Below are 25,009 nucleotides of genomic sequence, written 5' to 3' on the forward strand. Positions count from 1 at the left end.
CACGCAGCTGGACGCACACACCCTCAGCTTCATCATCCAGACGCTGGACACACACCTGCTGCACACACACACACAGCTGGTGTATGAACACCTCACACACCTGCACACGGCGCACAGATTCTCGGTGAGGAAACTGATTCTATTTCCTGTTTATTTACAATGTGTGAATCTCTGACAGACAGGAAATAAATAATAATAACAATAACAATATTGTGTATGTTACATTTATCAAGTACAATTGCATCATGGGAGTATTTATTCTTATGGGTTTATGCTCTTTTAACGTTTAATAATACAACATGACTGCGTCCAGTAAAAATTATTGTAATTAATATAAAACAGTAATAAGACGGAGATTATTTTTGTTTTTGTTTTTTTACAACACAGAAATAAAAATGTGACAGAAAAAGGGTTTTATTGTCACAATTCTAAAGTCTTAATTACAAGAAATAAAGTCACAATTGTGAGATATAAAGTTTGAACGACATTTTTTGATCCTAATTTACGGACATAAGATGAAGACCATCGGAGGAAACATGAGATTTAAACAGTAACATGATTTTCATCTCTGATTAAACGACCGATGTGTGTGTGTGTGTGCGTGTGTGTGCGTGTGTGTGCGTGTGTGTGCGTGTGTGTGTGCAGATGGTGTTGATGTTGTTGGACCGGGAGGAACGCAGACGGCTGTCGCAGCTCTTTGAACACATGAGTGCGCTGCAGAATGAAACCTTTTCACAAAATGATGTCAGAAATCTGTCCCAGAAATACATCTGATGCTCCTTCCATCATCTGCATGAACTCAACACATCTGTGAAACATCTGACTGTACTGACACTTTATAATCTTACATTTACTGCTATAAACAAACACATTTGCATTCACTTTAAATATGATTTATGCTTAAACAACTGTATAGGAACACCTTTATATAAATACAGGAGCTCTAGTTTTAGTATTTGATATTAAAAGTGCAAAACATGTTACGCAACAACACACACTCTCACACACACTCTCACACATACTCTTACACACACACACTCTAACACACACACTCTCACACATACTCTTACACACACTCACACATACTCTTACACACACTCACACACACACTCTCACACACACACACAGCTTCTATTTCAGTGAGGGATCTGCTGGAATTGGATATTATTCATATTTACTGTATTTGATGTTATCTGCTAAAACTGAAATCAAATGTTGTAAATGAATTCAATAAGTGCAAGTAATATCTGCATAATCGTTGAGATGGATTCATTCTGTGCTTAATAACATGGACATCAGCGGGCACATTACAGCGGGCATCTAAATAAAATAAACATGAAATCAAAATTGACTCAATTTTCATTCTCAATTCACATATCTGGTTCATCACTGTATGTTATTTAAAAGAAGTGTTGTAACACTTGACAATAAGGTCCCATTCATTAACATTATTAATACGTTAGGCACCATGAACAATTAACAAAATGTATTTTACAGCATTTATGAATCTGTGTTAATGTAAGTTCATAACAATACGGGGAGTCATGTGACGCCCTGCGAGGAGCGGACGTGTGAACGGCGAGCTCTGCGCACTTTTCTAGTTTTAATCATATTCGTTGGATCAATTGGAGAATTGATCCAAGATGGCGGCGCGGTAGCAACCGGTGTTCGTGTCTACCATCGCCAGACACTACTGAAATATAAGACTCATGCAAAAGCCAAGCTGCATGATGACCTGCAGGAGGCGCTACGCGTACTCTGCTCGCTGCGGAGACCAGGCCTCCAGTCCTCGGCATCACCTGATGCCGGTGGCCGGGGGAGAGCACGTTGTAAGCGGTGTGCGAGAAAGCGGAAGCGCGGCAAGAGGGCAAGGGTCCATGCTAGGCTAAAAACAAACCCTAGCCGGCCGGCTCTCCCGTCTATCCTGCTCTCAAATGTTTGCTCCCTGGACAATAAACTGGAATATATCCGACTCCAGCAGGCTACGCAGCGTGAGTTTAGAGACTGCTGTGTCTTTGTTTTCACGGAGACGTGGCTCAGCGACAGAGTTCCGGACGCCGCCATTCAGCTAGACGGGCTTGCCTCGTTTCGTGCCGACAGAAATGCAGCTCTCTGCGGTAACACTCGCGGTGGTGGCTTGTGTGTTTACATCAACACGGAATGGTGAAAGAACTCTATGCTAGTCTCTAGTTACTGCTCATCACTGGTGGAGCTTGTGACTGTTAGACCTTTTTATCTACCACGGGAATTCACCACTGTCATTATAACCCCCAGTGCTAATGCTAAGGAAGCTCTCTGTGAACTGTATGGGGCTATGAGCGAACTGCAGAATGCTCACCCTGACGGACTGTTTATTGTCGCCAGAGATTTCAACCATGCGAATCTCAAGACAGTGCTCCCTAAATTCCATCAGTATGTGGACTTCGCAACGAGAGGGCCACATCTCTGTTATATTAATTCCAGCATACAGACCGCTCGTCAGACGCACAAAACCACTTCAGAAGCAGAGGGCCTCACACACCTACACAAAAAGGACTCATACGTTCGAATGCTGTTCATAGATTTCAGCTCAGCATTCAACACAATCATTCCCCAGCACCTGATTGGAAAGCTGAACCTGCTGGGCCTGGACACCTCCCTCTGCAACTGGATCCTGGACTTCCTGACTGAGAGACCTCAGTCAGTCCGGATCGGGAACAGCATCTCCACCACCACCACACTGAGCACTGGGGCCCCCCAGGGCTGTGTGCTCAGTCCACTGCTGTTCACTCTGCTGACTCACGACTGTGCAGCAATGCACAGCTCGAATCACATCATCAAGTTCGCCGATGACACGACCGTGGTGGGTCTCATCAGCAAGAAGGACGAGTCAGCATACAGAGAGGAGGTGCAGCGGCTAACGGACTGGTGTAGAGCCAACAACCTGTCCCTGAATGTCGACAAAACAAAAGAGATGGTTGTTGACTTTAGGAGAGCACAGAGTGACCGGTCTCCACTGAACACCGACGGCTCCTCTGTGGAGATCGTCAAAAGCACCAAATTATAGAGAAGGGCAGATACAGACAGACAGTCTGACAATAACAGGTCAGATGCTGGTGTTACTGGGTGAGATCAGCTCAGATGCTGGTGTTACTGGGGGAGATCAGATCAGATGCTGGTGTTACTGGAGGAGATCAGATCAGATGCTGGTGTTACTGGGTGAGATCAGCCCAGATGCTGGTGTTACTGGGGGAGATCAGATCAGATGCTGGTGTTACTGGGGGAGATCAGATCAGATGCTGGTGTTACTGGAGGAGATCAGATCAGATGCTGGTGTTAATGGGGGAGATCAGATCAGATGCTGGTGTTAATGGTGGAGATCAGATCAGATGCTGGTGTTACTGGAGGAGATCAGATCAGATGCTGGTGTTACAGGAGGAGATCAGATCAGATGCTGGTGTTACTGGGGGAGAACAGATCAGATGCTGGTGTTACTGGGGGAGATCAGATCAGATGCTGGTGTTTCTGGGGGAGATCAGGTCAGATGCTAGTTTTACTGGGGGAGATCAGATCAGATGCTGGTGTTACTGGAGGAGATCAGATCAGTTGCAGGTGTTACTGGGGAAGATCAGATCAGATGCTGGTGTTACTGGAGGAGATCAGATCAGTTGCAGGTGTTACTGGGGGAGATCAGATCAGATGCTGGTGTTACTGGGGAAGATCAGATCAGATGCTGGTGTTAATGGGGGAGATCAGATCAGATGCTAGTTTTACTGGGGGAGATCAGATCAGATGCTGGTGTTACTGGGGAAGATCAGATCAGATGCTGGTGTTACTGGAGGAGATCAGATCAGTTGCAGGTGTTACTGGGGGAGATCAGATCAGATGCTGGTGTTACTGGGGGAGATCAGATCTGATGCTGGTGTTACTGGGGGAGATCAGATCAGATGCAGGTGTTACTGGAGGAGATCAGATCAGATGCTGGTGTTACTGGGGGAGATCAGGTCAGTTGCAGGTGTTACTGGAGGAGATCAGATCAGATGCTGGTGTTACTGGGGGAGATCAGATCAGATGCTGGTGTTACTGGAGGAGATCAGATCAGATGCTGGTGTTACTGATGCTGGTGTTACTGGGGAAGATCAGATCAGATGCTGGTGTTACTGGAGGAGATCAGATCAGATGCTGGTGTTACTGGGGGAGATCAGATCAGATGCTGGTGTTACTGGAGGAGATCAGATCAGATGCTGGTGTTACAGGAGGAGATCAGATCAGATGCTGGTGTTACTGGGGGAGAACAGATCAGATGCTGGTGTTACTGGGGGAGATCAGATCAGATGCTGGTGTTAATGGAGGAGATCAGATCTGATACTGGTGTTACTGGGTGAGATCAGCCCAGATGCTGGTGTTACTGGGGGAGATCAGATCAGATGCTGGTGTTACTGGGGGAGATCAGATCAGATGCTGGTGTTACTGGAGGAGATCAGATCAGATGCTGGTGTTAATGGGGGAGATCAGATCAGATGCTGGTGTTAATGGTGGAGATCAGATCAGATGCTGGTGTTACTGGAGGAGATCAGATCAGATGCTGGTGTTACAGGAGGAGATCAGATCAGATGCTGGTGTTACTGGGGGAGAACAGATCAGATGCTGGTGTTACTGGGGGAGATCAGATCAGATGCTGGTGTTTCTGGGGGAGATCAGGTCAGATGCTAGTTTTACTGGGGGAGATCAGATCAGATGCTGGTGTTACTGGAGGAGATCAGATCAGTTGCAGGTGTTACTGGGGGAGATCAGATCAGATGCTGGTGTTAATGGGGGAGATCAGATCTGATGCTGGTGTTACTGGGTGAGATCAGCTCAGATGCTGGTGTTACTGGAGGAGATCAGATCAGATGCTGGTGTTACTGGAGGAGATCAGATCAGATGCTGGTGTTACTGGGGGAGATCAGATCTGATGCTGGTGTTACTGGGGGAGATCAGATCAGATGCAGGTGTTACTGGGGGAGATCAGATCAGATGCTGGTGTTACTGGGGGAGATCAGATCAGGTGCTGGTGTTACTGGGGGAGATCAGATCAGATGCTGGTGTTACTGGGGGAGATCAGATCAGATGCTGGTGTTACTGGAGGAGATCAGATCAGATGCTGGTGTTACTGGGGAGGTCAGATCAGATGCTGGTGTTACTGGGGAGATCAGATCAGATGCTGGTGTTACTGGGGAGATCAGATCAGGTGCTGGTGTTACTGGAGGAGATCAGATCAGATGCTGGTGTTACTGGGGGAGATCAGATCAGATGCTGGTGTTACTGGGGGAGATCAGATGCTGGTGTTACTGGAGGAGATCAGATCAGATGCTGGTGTTAATGGGGGAGATCAGATCAGATGCTGGTGTTACTGGGGGAGATCAGGTCAGTTGCAGGTGTTACTGGGGGAGATCAGATCTGATGCTGGTGTTACTGGGGGAGATCAGATCAGATGCTGGTGTTACTGGGAGAGATCAGATCAGATGCTGGTGTTACTGGAGGAGATCAGATCAGATGCTGGTGTTACTGGAGGAGATCAGATCAGATGCTGGTGTTACTGAGGGAGATCAGATCAGATGCTGGTGTTACTGAGAGAGATCAGATCAGATGCTGGTGTTACTGGAGGAGATCAGATCAGATGCTGGTGTTACTGGGGGAGATCAGATCAGATGCTGTGTTACTGGGGGAGATCAGATCAGATGCTGGTGTTACTGGGGGAGATCAGATCAGATGCTGGTGTTAATGGGGGAGATCAGATCTGATGCTGGTGTTACTGGGTGAGATCAGCTCAGATGCTGGTGTTACTGGGGGAGATCAGATCAGATGCTGGTGTTACTGGAGGAGATCAGATCAGATGCTGGTGTTAATGGGGGAGATCAGGTCAGATGCTGGTTTTACTGGGGGAGATCAGATCAGATGCTGGTGTTACTGGGGGAGATCAGGTCAGGTGCTGGTGTTACTGGGGGAGATCAGATGCTGGTGTTACTGGAGGAGATCAGATCAGATGCAGGTGTTACTGGGGGAGATCAGATCAGATGCTGGTGTTACTGGGGGAGATCAGATCAGGTGCTGGTGTTACTGGGGGAGATCAGATCAGATGCTGGTGTTACTGGAGGAGATCAGATCAGATGCTGGTGTTACTGGGGGAGATCAGATCAGATGCTGGTGTTACTGGGGAGATCAGATCAGATGCTGGTGTTACTGGAGGAGATCAGATCAGATGCTGGTGTTACTGGGGAGATCAGATCAGATGCTGGTGTTACTGGGGAGATCAGATCAGATGCTGGTGTTACTGGGGGAGATCAGATCAGGTGCTGGTGTTACTGGAGGAGATCAGATCAGATGCTGGTGTTACTGGGGGAGATCAGATCAGATGCTGGTGTTACTGGGGGAGATCAGATGCTGGTGTTACTGGAGGAGATCAGATCAGATGCTGGTGTTACTGGGGGAGATCAGATCAGTTGCAGGTGTTACTGGGGGAGATCAGATCTGATGCTGGTGTTACTGGGGGAGATCAGATCAGATGCTGGTGTTACTGGGAGAGATCAGATCAGATGCTGGTGTTACTGGAGGAGATCAGATCAGATGCTGGTGTTACTGGAGGAGATCAGATCAGATGCTGGTGTTACTGGAGGAGATCAGATCAGATGCTGGTGTTACTGGGGGAGATCAGATCAGATGCTGTGTTACTGGGGGAGATCAGATCAGATGCTGGTGTTACTGGGGGAGATCAGATCAGATGCTGGTGTTAATGGGGGAGATCAGATCTGATGCTGGTGTTACTGGGTGAGATCAGCTCAGATGCTGGTGTTACTGGGGGAGATCAGATCAGATGCTGGTGTTACTGGAGGAGATCAGATCAGATGCTGGTGTTACTGGGGGAGATCAGATCAGATGCTGGTGTTAATGGGGGAGATCAGGTCAGATGCTGGTTTTACTGGGGGAGATCAGATCAGATGCTGGTGTTACTGGGGGAGATCAGGTCAGGTGCTGGTGTTACTGGGGGAGATCAGATGCTGGTGTTACTGGAGGAGATCAGATCAGATGCTGGTGTTACTGGGGGAGATCAGATCAGATGCTGGTGTTAATGGGGGAGATCAGATCAGATGCTGGTGTTAATGGGGGAGATCAGATCAGATGCTGGTGTTACTGGAGGAGATCAGATCAGTTGCAGGTGTTACTGGGGGAGATCAGGTCAGATGCTGGTGTTACAGGAGGAGATCAGATCAGATGCTGGTGTTACAGGAGGAGATCAGATCAGATGCTGGCGTTACTGGAGGAGATCAGATCAGATGCTGGTGTTACTGGGGGAGATCAGGTCAGATGCTGGTGTTACAGGAGGAGATCAGATCAGATGCTGGTGTTACTGGGGGAGATCAGATCAGATGCTGGTGTTACTGGAGGAGATCAGATCAGTTGCAGGTGTTACTGGGGGAGATCAGGTCAGATGCTGGTGTTACAGGAGGAGATCAGATCAGATGCTGGTGTTACAGGAGGAGATCAGATCAGATGCTGGCGTTACTGGAGGAGATCAGATCAGATGCTGGTGTTACTGGGGGAGATCAGGTCAGATGCTGGTGTTACTGGGGGAGATCAGATCAGATGGTGGTGTTACTGGGGGAGAACAGATCAGATGCTGGTGTTACTGGGGGAGATCAGATCAGATGTTGGTGTTACAGGAGGAGATCAGATCAGATGCTGGTGTTACTGGAGGAGATCAGATCAGATGCTGGTGTTACTGGGGGAGATCAGATCAGATGCTGGTGTTACTGGGGGAGATCAGATCAGATGTTGGTGTTACAGGAGGAGATCAGATCAGATGCTGGTGTTACAGGGGGAGATCAGATCAGATGCTGGTGTTACTGGGGGAGATCAGGTCAGATGCTGGTGTTACTGGGGGAGGACCATCATGCACCAGTTGCAGCTAAATTCAGAAAGCAATTACTGCCTTAATGTACTTCAGGCACAGTACTTTTATTTTCTTATGTTCATAATGTCCTGTTAAATGCTTATTTTATTTTATATTGTATATTGTTATTATTTGATTTGATTCATTACCTGGCACCTTATTTTAATTATATCTTTATTGTTATTTGTTACTATTTTATTATTATTATTTGTCTTGTCAGTATCTGTTTTGTGTATTAATGCTTTGGCAATATTGTAAGTAAACACAATAATGCCAATAAAGTACTTTTAAATTGAAAATTGAGAGAGAGAGAGAGAGAGTGTGGGAGAGAGAGAGAGTGAGTGTGTGTTTATGTGTGTGCGAGAGAGAGTGTGTGTGCGAGAGAGAGAGAGTGTGTGTGTGTTTATGTGTGTGCGAGAGAGAGAGTGTGTGTGTGTGTGTGAGAGTGAGTGTTTATGTGTGTGTGTGAGAGTGAGTATTTATGTGTGTGTGTGAGAGTGAGTGTGTGTGCGAGAGAGAGAGAGTGTGTGTGTGTGTGTGTGTGTGAGAGTGAGTATTTATGTGTGTGTGTGAGAGTGAGTGTGTGTGCGAGAGAGAGAGAGTGTGTGTGTGTGTGTTTATGTGTGTGCGAGAGAGAGAGTGTGTGTGTGAGAGTGAGTGTTTATGTGTGTGTGTGAGTGAGTGAGTGAGTGTGCGAGAGAGAGAGAGAGAGAGTGTGTGTGTGTGAGAGTGAGTGTTTATGTGTGTGTGTGAGAGTGAGTATTTATGTGTGTGTGTGTGAGAGTGAGTGTGTGTGCGAGAGAGAGTGTGTGTGTGTTTATGTGTGTGCGAGAGAGACAGTGTGTGTGTGAGAGTGAGTGTTTATGTGTGTGTGTGAGAGTGAGTGTGTGTGCGAGAGAGAGAGAGTGTGTGTGTGTGTGTTTATGTGTGTGCGAGAGAGAGAGTGTGTGTGTGAGAGTGAGTGTTTATGTGTGTGTGTGAGTGAGTGAGTGAGTGTGCGAGAGAGAGAGAGAGAGAGAGTGTGTGTGTGTGAGTGAGTGAGTGAGTGTGCGAGAGAGAGAGTGTTTATGTGTGTGAGTGAACAGCTCGAGATCTGTAAAGGTGAAACTGGCCATGTTTTCTGCGCATGCGCATAATACCGAGTTCTTTTCGGAAGTTACAAAAACTCTTGGAAAACGGCTGTTTTTTTTGGAGCTTTGGGAACAATTACGAATATTTGAAGAGTTTTAATATAAACACACACTGGGAGGATGGTGTAGAGGATGTTGTACTTACTGTAAGACGTACAATGTTAAAGAACAGTGAAAGTTTGATGTCGTCAGTCTGCGGAGGTGAGACATGTTTCATGAATCCTCTTGATTCTGTTTAACGGAAATATTTTCTTCAGGGCCGCTGATGATTGTTATTATAGGGATAAAACAACGCTATAAACACGGAAAACTTGGTGAATGTTCTATACAAACTCGCTGTTTTAATCAAGGATCAAAATAAAACTGATTTGAACTCGATCAACAAACTAAAGTCGTTAATTATGTCTCATTAACACCGTTTCCATGCAAGGATTGTTTGGGGGAAAAGTTTTAACGCATCAATATAAAGATGGAAACGCAAATTATCGCTGAAATTTCACAAGTGTCAAAATAATAATTGTCCGTTTAACTCTAGCGCACAAACTCGATATCAATACTTCTAATGGCACGACAAAGGAAACACTTTTTGTCGAGAAAATGACATTAACGCAAACATATAGTGTCACATGACAGCATTTACACCAATCATTAGCCTGTGTTAATCATGACGACAGTATACATCTTTAAAAAATGATTTATTGTACATAATTATGGATTGATCTGAATGGCATATAGATCCGATCTGCAAACATGACACTTCCAGGAGTGCCAATTAACCCTAAATCTCTATAACCCTAATCCTATAACCCTAAATCTCTACGACCATAACATGACACTTCCAGGAGTGCAACACAAATCTCTCGTATCATGCACCGGTCAACGATAAGTACAAGGAGAACAAATGAATGGCCACTGTTTATGATTAATTTAATCACGGTAGACATCCGTTTATTTATTAAAGCTGCTTTTCTACACTATTCAATCAATATTTGGCAGTCTACAATACCAAAAACACAATTTCTATGCATAAATATGCTTTAAATTAAAAAAATAAATAAATACACAACACTAAGAGAAAAGCATGAGTGTGATTGTTTTGGAACCCTTAAAGCCCAATTCTACTAAATTATTGTTTAGCTTTTGAAAAAATGCCATCATAATTACCTGTATTAAATTAAATAAAATACCAAAAGACAAACGCATTACATTAAAAAAGACCTATATATGCCTTTTTTCCCCTCAAACTTAAATGATCTTTAACCTGTTCTGTAGATGAATAAAGTCTGAATGACGTTCTCAGAATGTTCTAGACTTTTCTCAAGACTATAAACTATTGAGTTCACTTTCAGAAAACAGCTTTTGAACATTTTAAAATTAACCATCTTTACCTCGGATCACATTTACTGCTTCAGAAAATCTAAATTACATTATCACATTAAATTAATTTAGATGATGATCAAGTTCAGTTGGAGGATAAATTTGCTGGAGAAATCTGCGGGACATGATGCTGTTGTCATGGCGATGCTTTAGATCAGATGATTAAAATATTGAATATGAGGAATGTATCATGTATGTAACACTGATATTACACGCATCAATGTTTCTTTAATATCTGTCACACATCATAAACACGTCCATGATGATCCTGAAAGTTTCAGCTTGAACAGGGTCATGACGATCCGCTTTCGGGTCGTAACCGATGGCAACCTGTGACAAGTGCAACATCAGGACCGATATTACAGTCCTATCAGAAGAGCAACTGTTCCTTTAGATTATAATTCCTCCTCTTCTGATTGCTTTTATTTGTTAATTAAAATGACAGTAATCTGACTAATTTCAATGAATTGTCTCAATAATCTCCATTTTACCCAAACAAACAAAATTAGGGACATCTGGGAGATGAATTAGCGATAAACACACATTTCTGAATGGAAACGGCTTCAGGGCAGATTTCGGTTTCGATAAACCAGAACTTATTTGACAAAATGTTTTAAGCATGACATCATCACGCACGCCATTTTTATCCATAAAAGGCCGTTTGGATGAAACGGGCAGAACACGGCAAATTTCCCAAAAGTATTTTTATGCACTTTCACTTTGTCGATAACGAAATAACGTGAAAAGTAGAATGAAACGATGTTATTGAAGCTCGTCATGTAATGTGTTCTATAAACTAAAAGTTTAATTTTTAATGATTGTCTTACTGTTAATTGTATTGCAGTCATATATGACTTGTTTTGAAGCTACATGACTGTTGTATGATCTTAATTCTGCATGTGTTAATGCACATGTGTCTGTTACAGCTCAGTTCTGGAGATCCTCCTGATTCATTGATCTGCCATGATGATTCTTCTGTCCTTCAGCATCAGTTTGTTCATGGTGAATTCATGTATGACTCACAGTTTGTTCACATGTGAGCCGATGCGTGTGCAGTGGTGTCATGACATGCATTACAACAACACATTCTTCCCTAACATGCTTGAGCACTATGACCAGGACATCGCTGCCGTGAAGATGAAGGTAAAGTGACATGAACATCATCCCCTGTTTGAAACTGCAGCTCACACTTAAGACTCTCGTCAGGTGAAATCATACAATACATGCATCGTCCTCGTTTACACCATCGGGCCGACGGTTCTGAGCTCAGTGAGGAACGTTCCGGTTGCATTTCCACTTGAGCACAATTACAGACCGTTCTTTGCCTGGATTTATGGCGCACTTTTCATCTCCTTGTTTTGTCCAGCAACAGTGTTGTTCTTACACAGATGTTTTAACTAGATCAGTTTAGAGGAAATGTGGCATCATTGGATGAAAAACTTGTTTTTACATGATTAGCTGCTTTTCCAACATTGGGCCGTAGAGTTCTCGGTGCAAAACCATATTGTTCCATGCTGATCCGGGCCAGTTGGCACGGTTACGGTTTCTTTTCCCACTTACATGATGAAATCAGGAGAATTACGTAACGGATCCGTCTATTGTATGGAGAATGGTCCCATGTTCCAGTTTTTAGGAATGCTTTTTTCCCCTGGTTTGTACTCTGCTAATACACAGAAAGACATGTCCCATGTCACAAAAAGGAAAGTGGAAACGGGGAGATGTGTATTTGTGTTTGCCACCGGACACAAACACACAGAAAGGTAGAAGATTCCAGACTAGCTAAAAACGGTATTTATTGACAAATATTTTATAAGTATTACATGAATAAAGTATTTGAGAATGTTTTCTAGATTAAAATACATGTAGGTTACAATACTAAAACCACCATCATCATAAAATCATAAAGATATAATAAACTAACTTCAGTCAAATATTAACGAGCTTGGCAAGCTATAAACAACTAAAAGTTTCCTTGGCGTTGGCAAATTGGCAATCGTGAGTCGCCACATACTAAAATCATTCTGCAGCACAGATGAGAACTGTTAAAGTACGGTTAATTAACCTTGCCAAGAATTGGATCTGAGATCCCCGTGGAAATACTGCTGTTCCGCACTCAGAACCGTTCGGCCCGATGGTGGAAAAGGGGCTTTTGTTTTGTTTTGTTCTATACAGTGATTCACTTCTTCTAAAGAGTGTCAGTTCTGTAGGATTTCTGTTCTGCTAGTCAATAAATACACATCGGTTCAGTCTTTACTCAGTAAACACAGTATTTTTGTGCGGTATGGAGCACATTCCTACGGTTGTGTCATAGGGATTAGTTTCATGGAAGCTCTGAGGGTCTGTATGACTTCTTTCATAGCCGTATCAAATAATGTTCCTCATGTAACACACAGGAGAAAAGCTTTCGGCTCTATTGTTCAAGCCTTTGTTTTAAACACTAGAGAGGAAGGAAGGAAACTAGGGGGAGAAAAACCTTTTGCAGTCATCGCCACGTATACACACACACACACACACACACACACACACACACACTCACTCATACACACACACATGCATACACTCACACACACACCTATACACACACACATACATACACTCACACATAAATACACTCACACACACACTCACAAATATACACACACACACATACATACATACACACACCCATGTCCCTGGGTTTGGTCTTTCTGTTCAAATATTCTGTTATCAGATGTTAAAGGTTCCGTCTCCATTTTAAATTATTATTCATAGGATATTTTCATGGAAAATATCAGTACATCGCTAGTATTTTATTAAAGTTATGGTCATGTTCATGTGCACAGTAAGATCAAACCATCAGACATGCTAAAATCCCGTCGGATGAATCCCGCTGAGAAGGAGTTGCATTTAGTTTCTCCTATTTTCTTTTTGTCTGTGTAGCACTTCATGCCATTGGCAAACCTCCGCTGTTCACCTGAAGTACATCTCTTCCTGTGCCAAGCATTTGTTCCCGAGTGCACCGAACACACGCATGTCCTGCGTCCGTGCCGAGAGCTGTGCGAGCGTGTCGTGTCTGACTGCAGCAGGGACATGCGCACGTTTGGAATCAGCTGGCCGCCGGAGCTGCAGTGTGACAGGTCAGTCCAACACAGGTGTTATGAAAATGTTTATATGGTGAATTAGAAAACTAATCAATAATGAAAATGGTCAACAACAAATGTTAGCATTGATTAGTGCGGTCTCTGTGCTGTGGTACAACCTCACTGACTGCGTGACTTTACAGGAACGTGACAGAACCTGTTTCTAATGACAACAGACACTGTTTTTACAGCTGTAAATGATTGTGATGTGTGTTTTGTGTCACAGGTTGAAATCATGTCACTTTTCTTCTGATGGTTCTGCTGTTTCATCCATGGAAGATACGACCCCATCCGGAGGCTCTCTGTCAGCCAATCGGGATCTGGGCTTCTGGTGCCCCCTTCAGCTGAAGACTCTTACTGGTCAGGGCGGCTCTTTTCTCGGGGCTCAAGACTGTGCGCCACCTTGTGACAACATGTACCTTAAACCGCAGGAAGTTCACTTGACGAAGACTTTCATTGGCGTGAGCTCCATCGTGTGTTTGTGTGCGACTCTCTTCACATTTCTAACCTTCCTCATCAACGTGAAACGATTCCGCTACCCTGAGAGGCCGATCATCTTCTACGCGGTCTGCTACAGTTTTGTCTCTCTCATCTATTTCGTCGGTTTTCTGTTGGGTAACGAGGCCGCGTGCAACAAGCCGAATCTGCCGGGGCATGTGTCGACGGTCGTGTTGGGCGCTCAGAGCCGCAGCTGCTCGCTGCTCTTCATGTTGCTGTATTTCTTTTCCACTGCTGGAATGGTTTGGTGGGTCATTTTGACCATCACATGGTTTCTGGCCGCAGGACTCAAGTGGAGCTGTGAAGCGATCGAGAAGAAGGCCGTCTGGTTTCACGCAGTTGCTTGGGGTCTCCCGGGCGCCCTCACCGTCGTGCTGCTGACGCTGAATAAGGTGGAAGGAGACAGCATCAGCGGCGTGTGTTTCATCGGCTTGTACGACCTCACGGCGTTGCGTTGGTTTGTTGTGGCTCCACTGGCAGCGGGCGTGTTGTCCGGCCTCTCTCTGCTGCTCGCCGGAATCGTGTCTCTGAATCGTGTACGGCAGGTTATACAACATGATGAACAGAACCAGGAGAAGCTAAAGAAGTTCATGATCCGTATCGGAGTCTTCAGCGGCCTGTACCTGCTTCCTCTGCTGGCGCTGCTCGGATGCTACCTGTATGAACAATCCCACCGCAGCGCCTGGGAGCAAACGTGGATCAACGATCGTTGTCAGGAATACAGCATCCCCTGCTACTACAGCGTAAGACACCAAACCCAGTGCCGTATCTCGCTGGTGCCCATCATCTGCTGATGTTATGTATTGTTTGTTTTGTAGAGTGTTGATGTGGACCGGCCTGAGCTCGCTCTGTTTCTGATGAAATATCTGATGACGCTGGTTGTGGGAATATCTGCTGTGTTTTGGGTCAGTAGCAAGAAAACCTGCTCCGAATGGGCCTCCTTCTTCAACAGAACTCGCAAAAAAGAGTGAGACCACTTTCTTATATAGTTTCAGTTTTTATATATAGAATTATATTATATAAAAATCTTCTATTATAATGCTGTGTCGAATTGGTGCAAAATTGATTATTGCTTTGGACATGTGCCATCGAAGAGAGTATATTATCTGCATTAGAATAGACTGTCATGTTATCTGCTTCCTGATCCGAGTGAAGGGTCATGAAACCCTCTGAACAATCACACCCATCTTTTACGTGGGTGTGATTCTGTATTTTAATAATTTGTGAGCCTGGAGTTGGACAACAAACTCCCTGCTGTTTTCTTTATCATGAGACCTAACACCATCAACTATAATAAACTAACAAATACATTTTTAAAATATAAATGACAATTTAAACATTTAAGGCTATTGCTCTATAATTAAAAAACTGAGGAAGAACATTTAATAGATCTGTGTGTTTAGACACAATGAATGTGTGTAAAGTGTGTTGTTGTGTTCTTCAGTCCCATCAGCGAGAGTCGACGTGTTCTGCAGGAATCCTGCGAGTTCTTCCTCAAACACAACAGTCGTGTGTCCAAGCATTACAAACCCTCTTCTCATAAACTCAAGGTCATTTCAAAGTCCATGGGCACCAGCACAGGCATTCAAACCCCTGTCACTAGTAACCATGACAACAGTCCGGTCTCCACGGCAGTCAGCAACCACAACATTCCAAGCCAGTCTGTTTCCGAGATGCAGAGAGACACGCCGCCGCCGGCAGAGAGACGCAGTAAAGCGGGCAGTTCCAGTCGCATCAGCAGCCGTGCAGAAAGCCTCCGCAGGTGCGCATTTGTGCAAATGAATTGAATTATTCACTGGAACTACCTGTACATTCAATGGGTTGAACTGTATGCATTCCAGCCAATCAGAATCGAGGATTAGAACAGACCATTATAATCAATGTAACACAGATGTTCCATGTTAATACGAGTTATGTCCTGGAATAAATGTTAAAACGCACACCGTTACATTAAACTTTCACATTATACTTGCAAGGGCACAAGAATTGCACGTGATGTTACCATTCGTCAAGCACTGTTTTAACTCCACCCACCAGAACGCCATCAGTAACATGTAACCAAAAGCTCATCCACCTTGCAAAATAATCTTAAAAGAATGATTTAGACACTTAACAGATCAAATAGCACACATTTTTATACTGAAGACATAATATTGGCATCACATTTCTGCTTTTAAAACCCCCCGAATCACGTGCCCCATAGACGTCCATGTTAAGTGTATTACACAGTAAATGGGATTTTTTGTTTGCTTTACAAACTGAGGGACGAGACAGCATTATTGTCTGTGGTAATTGACAGCATGCCACAGATGCAGTTCATAGATCTTGTATTAATCAAGAACATTCCTTTTATTTACATATGATTGTTCTTTTATGTTTATTATTTTCAAAAAGCCTGAAGTGATGAGAGCAGTTAATAATCATGTGAAATGTGTAAATGGCTGTTTTGTGTTTGTCCAACCATGTTTTAATGCCATCTGCTCTTGTTTTGTTGCTGGTTGAAGGATGACCCCAAAAGATGATGTGCTGGAGTCCACACACAGCCCCGCCCACTGCACCAACTCTCAGTGAAATCTCAGGTTGGCGTGGCCTCTGAATCGAGGTGAGGTAGACAGAGTTCCGGCTCCGCCTTCCTGTCATTCTCCGTAAATGTTTCCCAGTTATCAGAATATTCAGCTCTGAAAGCTTCACTGCAATGTACTTGTAAAATACGTCACTTGTAGGATTGTCATATGTGGCCATGCAGATGAAGTGTCCTGAATTCATTTAAACTGGAAACGTTATGAGGGGGACATCAATTGGGCAGTTTATTGTATTGCACATTTCGTAGCAATTTGTCACTGGACTAGTCAAAACACTGACTCTGACATGAATCCAAAGATTTCATTGAAGACGGAAAATTGGGGGGATTTCTACCGAATATGTACATTAACTGTATCTAACCCTTTCTCTGCCTGAAGTGAAACTTATTTCAAATCTTTATTCAATTATGAAGATTAAAGCATTTAAAATTAAAGTGTGTCTTCAGAAAAAAACTGTAAACTTCTTCTGAAATGTATTTTTCTCTTAATCATGTGTTTATGCATTCACAGATAAATATGAGAATCTAATATACACTCACCTAAAGGATTATTAGGAACACCTGTTCAATTTCTCATTAATGCAATTATCTAATCAACCAATCACATGGCAGTTGCTTCAATGCATTTAGGGGTGTGGTCCTGGTCAAGACAATCTCCTGAACTCCAAACTGAATGTCAGAATGGGAAAGAAAGGTGATTTAAGCCATTTTGAGCGTGGCATGGTTGTTGGTGCCAGACGGGCCGGTCTGAGTATTTCACAATCTGCTCAGTTACTGGGATTTTCACGCACAACCATTTCTAGGGTTTACAAAGAATGGTGTGAAAAGGAAAAACATCCAGTATCGCGGCAGTCCTGTGGGCTGAAAATGCCTTGTTGATGCTAGAGGTCAGAGGAGAATGGGCCGACTGATTCAAGCTGATAGAAGAGCAACTTTGCCTGAAATAACCACTCGTTACAACCGAGGTATGCAGCAAAGCATTTGTGAAGCCACAACACGCACAACCTTGAGGCGGATGGGCTACAACAGCAGAAGACCCCACCGGTACCACTCATCTCCACTACAAATAGGAAAAAGAGGCTACAATTTGCAAGAGCTCACCAAAATTGGACAGTTGAAGACTGGAAAAATGTTACCTGGTCTGATGAGTCTCGATTTCTGTTGAGACATTCAGATGGTAGAGTCAGAATTTGGCGTAAACAGAATGAGAACATGGATCCATCATGCCTTGTTACCACTGTGCAGGCTGGTGGTGGTGGTGTAATGGTGTGGGGATGTTTTCTTGGCACACTTTAGGCCCCTTAGTGCCAATTGGGCATCGCTTAAATGCCACGGCCTACCTGAGCATTGTTTCTGACCATGTCCATCCCTTTATGGCCACCATGTACCCATCCTCTGATGGCTACTTCCAGCAGGATAATGCACCATGTCACAAAGCTCGAATCATTTCAAATTGGTTTCTTGAACATGACAATGAGTTCACTGTACTAAAATGGCCCCCACAGTCACCAGATCTCAACCCAATAGAGCATCTTTGGGATGTGGTGGAACGGGAGCTTCATGTCCTGGATGTGCATCCCACAAATCTCCATCAACTGCAAGATGCTATCCTATCAATATGGGCCAACATTTCTAAAGAATGCTTTCAGCACCTTGTTGAATCAATGCAACGTAGAATTAAGGCAGTTCTGAAGGCGAAAGGGGGTCAAACACAGTATTAGTATGTGTTCCTCATAATCCTTTAGGTGAGTGTACTTGTTTTGTACCTTTATATGTTAGTGCTGTTTTTTTCCTCAAATGTTTCGTTACAAAACAGATTTTAAAGGGAAAGACTTTGTATGTGTAACCCTGAGGAATATGTTTGTCATTTTCTATATTTACTGAGGGTGAAATTATGATAAAATGCTTTGTTTTATTTTTTTTGTAATTTGAAATATTAAACATAAACATATGTATTGTTGTTTTCTTTCCTATATTAGAGTTTGGTTGGGGTGGGGGGGTACATGTGGAAAAACGTGTCCAACATCATTTTGGGTTATGAGTTGATGTGTATTGGTCAAATAAGAGACTGAACAGTTGTGAGCCAATCAGATTTCCAAAGAGGAAGAAGGGAGCAGGACCACCACTGTATAAACTCTGGCCACCCTGTGGCCACCCCTAGTATGATTTTACAGTGGGTACTATTAATTTGAATACATAATGTAAATTCACAATAGTTCGTGAAGTGAAATAAAATAAAACAAAAAAAGATTGTAGATTGATTGGCGCCCGCGCCACCACCAGAGTTTCATGGCCCCTCCCCCTCTCCATTCCCGCCGTTGGCTGCTCAGTCAGCGCAAGAAGCAGGTCTGACTGACTGACTGACTGACCACAGGAGAGCATCTACACTTTTAGGAGAGACGACAAACGGTAACGGGTATGTATGCCATAACAGTAGTGGCTTATAGTGAAGACATGAATGTATGTTCTAAGTTAACTTTTCCTCAGTAAAGTTTTTACAGTGTTGAATTAACATTAGCTGAAATTAACGCTAGCGCTGATAAGCTGCAAAGTTGGTTTACTAGCTATGACTAGTCACACTGTGCTATATCAATTTGCAGAGGATGAACAGAAAATCGACAAGCATCTCAAATGTTTTTAAGAAGAAATGCAGCACAGGGGAGTGTAGGTCTGAGGAAGAAGGCAGGTGTGAGAACATTGAAGATAATGCCCAAAGTGAGGCAGAGGCTACAGGGGATCTTGCAGAATCAGTGATGGTCCTGGGCCAGCAGGTGCAGTTCAATACACAAGACTGTTTAAGTTACCCTTGTTAATGAAATGGATGCTATGTCCTGATGTGACACACACACAACACCAGAATCGAGTTCTCTTTCGCACTTGAACGAACAATAACACATAATTATGTCAAAATGTCGGTTTTGTGGAGTATTCTCATAAGAGCGGTCTTAATCGAGTTAAATAACGTCTTAAATGAACGTAAAGAGTTGTGAGAAAATGTGATGCCATGTTAGGCAGCGGCAGATCTTAAAGTCACAGTAGCCTAATAAACCAGTTGCTGTGATGACTGTTATTAATGTTAATAAAAGAACAAAGTATCAGAAAATTGTAGCTTTAATAATAATTAATCTATATATATAATTTATTTATGCAGGGCAGAATGTTTTAATAACTTTATTCAATTTCTATATATTTCCTATGTGTTAGACAGGTAGGAAGGCCACAGGTAAATACAACATTTATTCTAATGGGTTATGTGAAGATTGTTTTCAGTTCACTTAAATTAAAAGTTGTTATTTTCCATAGCCTAATAAATGTTGAAATTGATATAGCTTTCAATTATACTGTAATGTTGAATGTCTATCATTAATGTTTTAAAAACGCAATTTCATAGACATCAGTATCTGTATTAATATCCTTCATTCATAAAAAAATGGCATTTCAACAAATATAAAGAAAATACTGTCTTTAAGTTGTTAAAGTTGTATTATTTACATTGAATTATGAGTCATGATATTCATATTCTGATGTTATTTAGGCTAGTAGTAGAGCTGGAAGAGTGTAAATAGAATCGAATGTTTTGAGGTGTATCAATCAACACATCAGTTGTTTTGAAGTTGCTGGATTACAAGCCGCCATCAAAATGAAAGTTTAATTACATTCCAGCTGCTGTAAGAAGAGGCTACAAATGATTCGACACGGCTGCATTTTCACATGTGACAAATAGATTTTGGAAAATGTTTAACCAAAAAAAGTTATGGACTGGGGCTTTAAAGTCATATTGTTACATTAACCAGACACAAATGTAAACAAGTATAACACACATTACACTGAATGTTTTGTTTGTTTTTGGTGCCACCCCAAGATTTTGCTGTGGCCTCCACTGGCCACCCCATTAAAATTTTCTGGGGGCGCCATTGGGGGGGAGAAGACGAGAGAAACTGAGATGGAGAAAAGAGGGAAATTTAGCGATGAGTATTTAAATGAGAATCTTTCCTGTAATCAGAAGTACTGCTCATATTTCATTCTGCTCAAGTTTGCATTCGCTGCATGTTTGGCTCGGCCAGAGTTGAACGCTGTGCAGTTTGGCACTTTCTAGACTGAAACTGTTGTTGTCATCTGCTTAACCCAAGCGGAGTTTCAGGATAAATACTCAGACTTTTGGTTTCCTGGGATGAAAATGTCGGTGAGCATCGTCCAGTAAATTTATGAGAATTCGACGCTCCAACAACCACCGCACCTGTGGTACACGGAGACGTTGCAACACCTGGGACTCAGGACCAGTTCAATGTGATGAAGGTGGACGCGTTTCAACGCAAACTAGCAACCAGATTGAGGTAACCATGTAAACCTTGTTTTGTTAGCTCTATGGAGCGAAGGGGCAGTTTTGTTTTCTAGGCCACTACGCACTCAAGCTCCGTATCAGGCCTGCAACAGGGTGGGATGTGTGTAAACATTCGAGTGCACTAATGATATTGTTTTTTCCCTTTCCATTTTGAGTGTATTTTTGGAATATGTTAAAAGCTTAAAAGGGTTAGTAAAGCTAACAAAAGCTATACGGAGTTATAAGGTAATTTGATAGTATAACTTAAAGTTGAACAGAAATTAGAAAAGGTTTATGCCTATATGATTAACTTTAGTGAGTTAAATACATTCAGAAAGTGACTTAAAATGGACAGTCCTGGCGTGGAACTGTAAAAAAGTGTTTAGTTACTGTTAAAAGACAATCAAAGAGGGTTGTTTTTACATTTTATTTGTTTTTGTTTTCATTTACACTGTCAAATTCACATTCATGATCCATTTCATTTAAATACAAAGTTCAATTTCATTGCCATTTAATACAATATTTATTGGTTTAAACGTTTATTTGTGAGTATGTGGGTAATTTATAAACAACTCGTATGCTAAAAGTAAACAGACTGCTTGCATAAAGTGATTAATCCATATTAGAAGACAGGGTTAAACGATCATTTAGAAATAAAAGAACTCAGGTCCTTATCAAGAAACTCTGGCCTAGTGCAAATGGTTGGTGGATAGGGGTTACATACGTTCCTCTGTCATGTGTAATTAGGTCATCAGTTAAATCTGGGGAAGATTTGGATTATTGATGGATTTGCAAGTACTGCTATAAATCAGTAATGTATACAAAGTATTAGTCAGTTCACCTGAAGATGATTTGGGTTTAAACCAGTGGTCACCAACACGCGGGCACCTGGTAGCCATTCTGTGCCCGTCCCGTGGATCATTCTACTGAAATTAAATTATATATGTAAAATAAAATAGTTATTTAAAGGTGTAATATGTAAAAATGTTAATGTAATATTCAATTTATTTTTGCCAATGTGTGAACGGCTTGATAAGAATCTTAAAAAATGAGCCCCTCCCGGACTTCCCATATTTCCTATTAAAGCCTGTCGACTGATTTTCATGGGAAGGGAGCGGGTCACTTTTTCTGGGAAAATCCAAAGGATGTGACGTTTATGCCTCACGAGAGTCTCAGTGCTTCTCTTCCGCTAATCAACTGCGACAACAAACTGCAACACTAGATTGTACTGCAACACATTGTGGCGGCTGTGGCGCAGGTGGTAGAGCGGGTCGGCCACTGATCGCAGGGTTGGTGGTTCGATGGCTCACGTGACTCCACATGCTGAAGTGTTCTTGGGCAAGACACTGAACCCCAAGTTGCCCCCAATGGCAGAATAGCACTGTCTGTGTGAGTGTGTGTGTGTGTGTGCGTGTGTGTGCGTGTGAGTGTGTGTGTGTGTGTGTGTGTGTGCGTGTGTGTGCGTGTGTGTGTCTGTGTGAGTGTGTGTGCGTGTGTGTGTGTCTGTGTGAGTGTGTGTGAGTGTGTGTGTGTGAGTGTGTGTGTGTGAGTGTGTGTGTGTGTGTGTGTGTGTGTGTGAGTGAGAGTGTCTGTGTGAGTGTGTGTGTGAGTGTATGTGTGTGTGAGTGAGTGTCTGTGTGTGTGAGCGTGTATTTATCACTTTGTGGGGACCAAATGTCCCCATAAGGATAGTAAAACCCGAAATTTTTGACCTTGTGGGGACATTTTGTCGGTCCCCATGAAGAAAACAGCTTATAAATCATACTAAATTATGTTTTTTGAAAATGTAAAAATGCAGAAAGTTTTCTGTGAGGGTTAGGTTTAGGGGTAGGGTTAGGTTTAGGGGATAGAATATAAAGTTTGTACAGTATAAAAACCATTATGTCTATGGAAAGTCCCCATAAAACATGGAAACACAACATGTGTGTGTGTGTGTGTGTGTGTGTGTGTGTGTGTGTGTGTGTGTGTGAGAGAGAGAGAGAGAGAGAGAGCGAGAGAGAATGGGTGAATGAGACACAATGTAAAGCAGGGGTCTCAAACTCAGCTGGGGGCCACTGTTGCCAACGTCATCTGATTGGAGGGTCACGTCAGTGTTCAAGAATAATACAAAAAAGAACGGATATGTCTGAAAATGCAGTGTTTTATTTTTTTATTTCAAATACTGTATAACACAAAACTGCAAACAGAAATTGCAAGTCTTTTTATCTCTTTTTAGACAACTGTGCTTGCAACCGTAGCTTATAAATAAAATAATGATAAATTAAATATTAATACAAATAAAAAAAACAAACAAAAAAGCATAAAAACAGGTATATGTGTGTGTTTCACACCAAATTAAATTATTTTCCTCTCATAACTTATTTAAACCTGGCAAGGAACTGATAAATGTAATACCAGAATGCATTACTTCTTGCTAACACAACCAATAACACTCTCAAACACAAGTATACATTAGTATCCACATTTTAACCGTTCTTTAACTGTAAACTATATATTAACTTATTGCCCTCAACAAACAAATCATCTTTGAGCCCATTTGTGCTTTATTTCTTGCCAGATACTTGCCAGCGCTTGTGCTCACAAAGCTGAGTCACATTTGCTCTAATGGAAGTACAGCTTCAAGATGGGCATCTGTAAGCCTTGATCTGTACTTGCTTTTGGTGAAGTTCACACACATATGTACTTCCAAAAAGGCACAGTACATGACTGAAAACTCTGGACAGCTCTCTCAGAAACATTCCCATCTTGTCTGCTTTTCCCTGTGCCTCTCTGAATTTAGCTTTTAGCTCACTGTTGCACTGCAAGTCAATAAGTTCATTTTGCAAAACGCTGGGGACACACTCCACATCAGCTGAGAAGGGGTCTGCAAATAGCTGAAAGGTGTCACGGTGTACCTTAAAGTCAGCAAAACGTTCATCAAACTTCAACATGTTTCCCCTGCTTAGCCAGCGCACCTCAGTAAAGTACAGCACATCACCGTACGATGCCTCAATTTCTTCCAAAAAGGCCCGAACTGGCGGTGTTGTAAACCTCTGGACCTGATATAATTAACCCATTTCAGGACATCACATGTTCAAAATTCAAGATTTGCCACACAGTTGATGTTGATGTATAATGCAGTGCAGAGCAATAGTTGGATCAGCATCTTCTTCTCTGTACCAGCGCTACCAGTCCGTTTTTCTTGCCTGACATGGACGGTGCTCCATCAGTGGTGATGCCCACCAGTCTGTTCCACGGCACACCAAGCCGCTCAATCGCACCGCACAGCTGCTGAAATATGTCTTTTGCTGTGGTACGGCCATACATTGGTCCAGGGGCGTAGGAGCAATTTTGAACCTGGGGGGGACAGGAAATGCTAAGGGGGTTCGGGGGAAATTCCCCGCTTTTTTAAATATTTTTAATATATATAAAGCACTTAAATGCTCATTTCTAGTGACTTTTCGGAACAGACTGTACTACTTAGTTTGGTTGTAAGAGGGTATATGCAGTGACAGACTGGGTAGATTATAAAAACAGAGAGAAGCAATCTAATATAACTACAACCAAATGACTACATACCATGAACTGTACAAAAACATACTTTATTTAATAAAGATGCTCTATAGAATGTACACGAAATAACACAAATCAAACTATAAATTGTTATCATAAAAAGCCACTTTACTTAGCGTAGCTTATCATTATAAAGCTTCAGCTGATAAACTCATTTTACATTCAAATATATACAGGTGCTGGTCATAAAATTAGAATATCATCAAAAAGTTGATTTATTTCAAGAATTCAACTTAAAAGGTGAAACTAATATATTATATAGACTCATTACAAGCAAAGTGAGATATTTCAAGCCTTTATTTGTTATAATTTTGATGATTATGGCTTACAGCTTATGAAACTCATGAAATCAAAATAGAATATTACATGAAATCACACAGTAGTTAAACAGTAATACCATGGTCATTGAACCAGCTTTTGGTTCTTTTGGCAGTGTGGGCAGGTGCAAATCCTGCCGGAAAATGAAGCAAGCATGAAGTGCTCTGAAAATGTCCTGGTAGACGGCTGCGTTGACTCTGGATT

At 42.6% G+C, this 25,009-nt stretch overlaps 2 protein-coding genes across 3 annotated transcripts in view; both read left to right on the forward strand.

The window, feature by feature from the left end:
• Positions 1–1,334, forward strand: part of spag1b (sperm associated antigen 1b) — a 12,246-nt gene extending 10,912 nt beyond the window's left edge. For both annotated transcript variants that reach the window (XM_052146401.1, XM_052146402.1), the window contains exons 14-15: positions 1–124; positions 646–1,334. The exon at positions 1–124 is cut by the window's left edge and continues 212 nt beyond it. In XM_052146401.1, the coding sequence (XP_052002361.1) occupies positions 1–124; positions 646–774 (253 nt within the window). In that variant the 3' untranslated portion in view covers positions 775–1,334. The remainder of the gene's footprint in view (positions 125–645) is intronic.
• Positions 1,335–8,847: 7,513 nt separating this feature from the next.
• On the forward strand, positions 8,848–17,417 carry LOC127657925 (frizzled-6-like). Its single transcript, XM_052146917.1, has 7 exons — positions 8,848–9,240; positions 11,343–11,559; positions 13,336–13,532; positions 13,762–14,776; positions 14,852–15,000; positions 15,478–15,795; positions 16,538–17,417. The coding sequence occupies exons 2-7, from the start codon at positions 11,380–11,382 to the stop codon at positions 16,602–16,604; spliced, it is 1,926 nt and encodes a 641-aa protein (XP_052002877.1). The 5' UTR covers positions 8,848–9,240; positions 11,343–11,379; the 3' UTR covers positions 16,605–17,417.
• Positions 17,418–25,009: the final 7,592 nt, after the last annotated feature.

Source organism: Xyrauchen texanus, chromosome 17 (assembly GCF_025860055.1).
Source record: "Xyrauchen texanus isolate HMW12.3.18 chromosome 17, RBS_HiC_50CHRs, whole genome shotgun sequence".
Taxonomy (NCBI): domain Eukaryota; kingdom Metazoa; phylum Chordata; class Actinopteri; order Cypriniformes; family Catostomidae; genus Xyrauchen; species Xyrauchen texanus.

Bases quoted from the DNA above. Each gene is read 5' to 3' on its own strand.
- LOC127657925 (XM_052146917.1), top strand. From the start codon at position 11,380: ATGATGATTCTTCTGTCCTTCAGCATCAGTTTGTTCATGGTGAATTCA. The intron at 14,777-14,851 runs GTAAGACACCAA...TTTGTTTTGTAG, and splicing joins GCATCCCCTGCTACTACAGC to AGTGTTGATGTGGACCGGCC. The intron at 15,796-16,537 runs GTGCGCATTTGT...TGCTGGTTGAAG, and splicing joins CGTGCAGAAAGCCTCCGCAG to GATGACCCCAAAAGATGATG.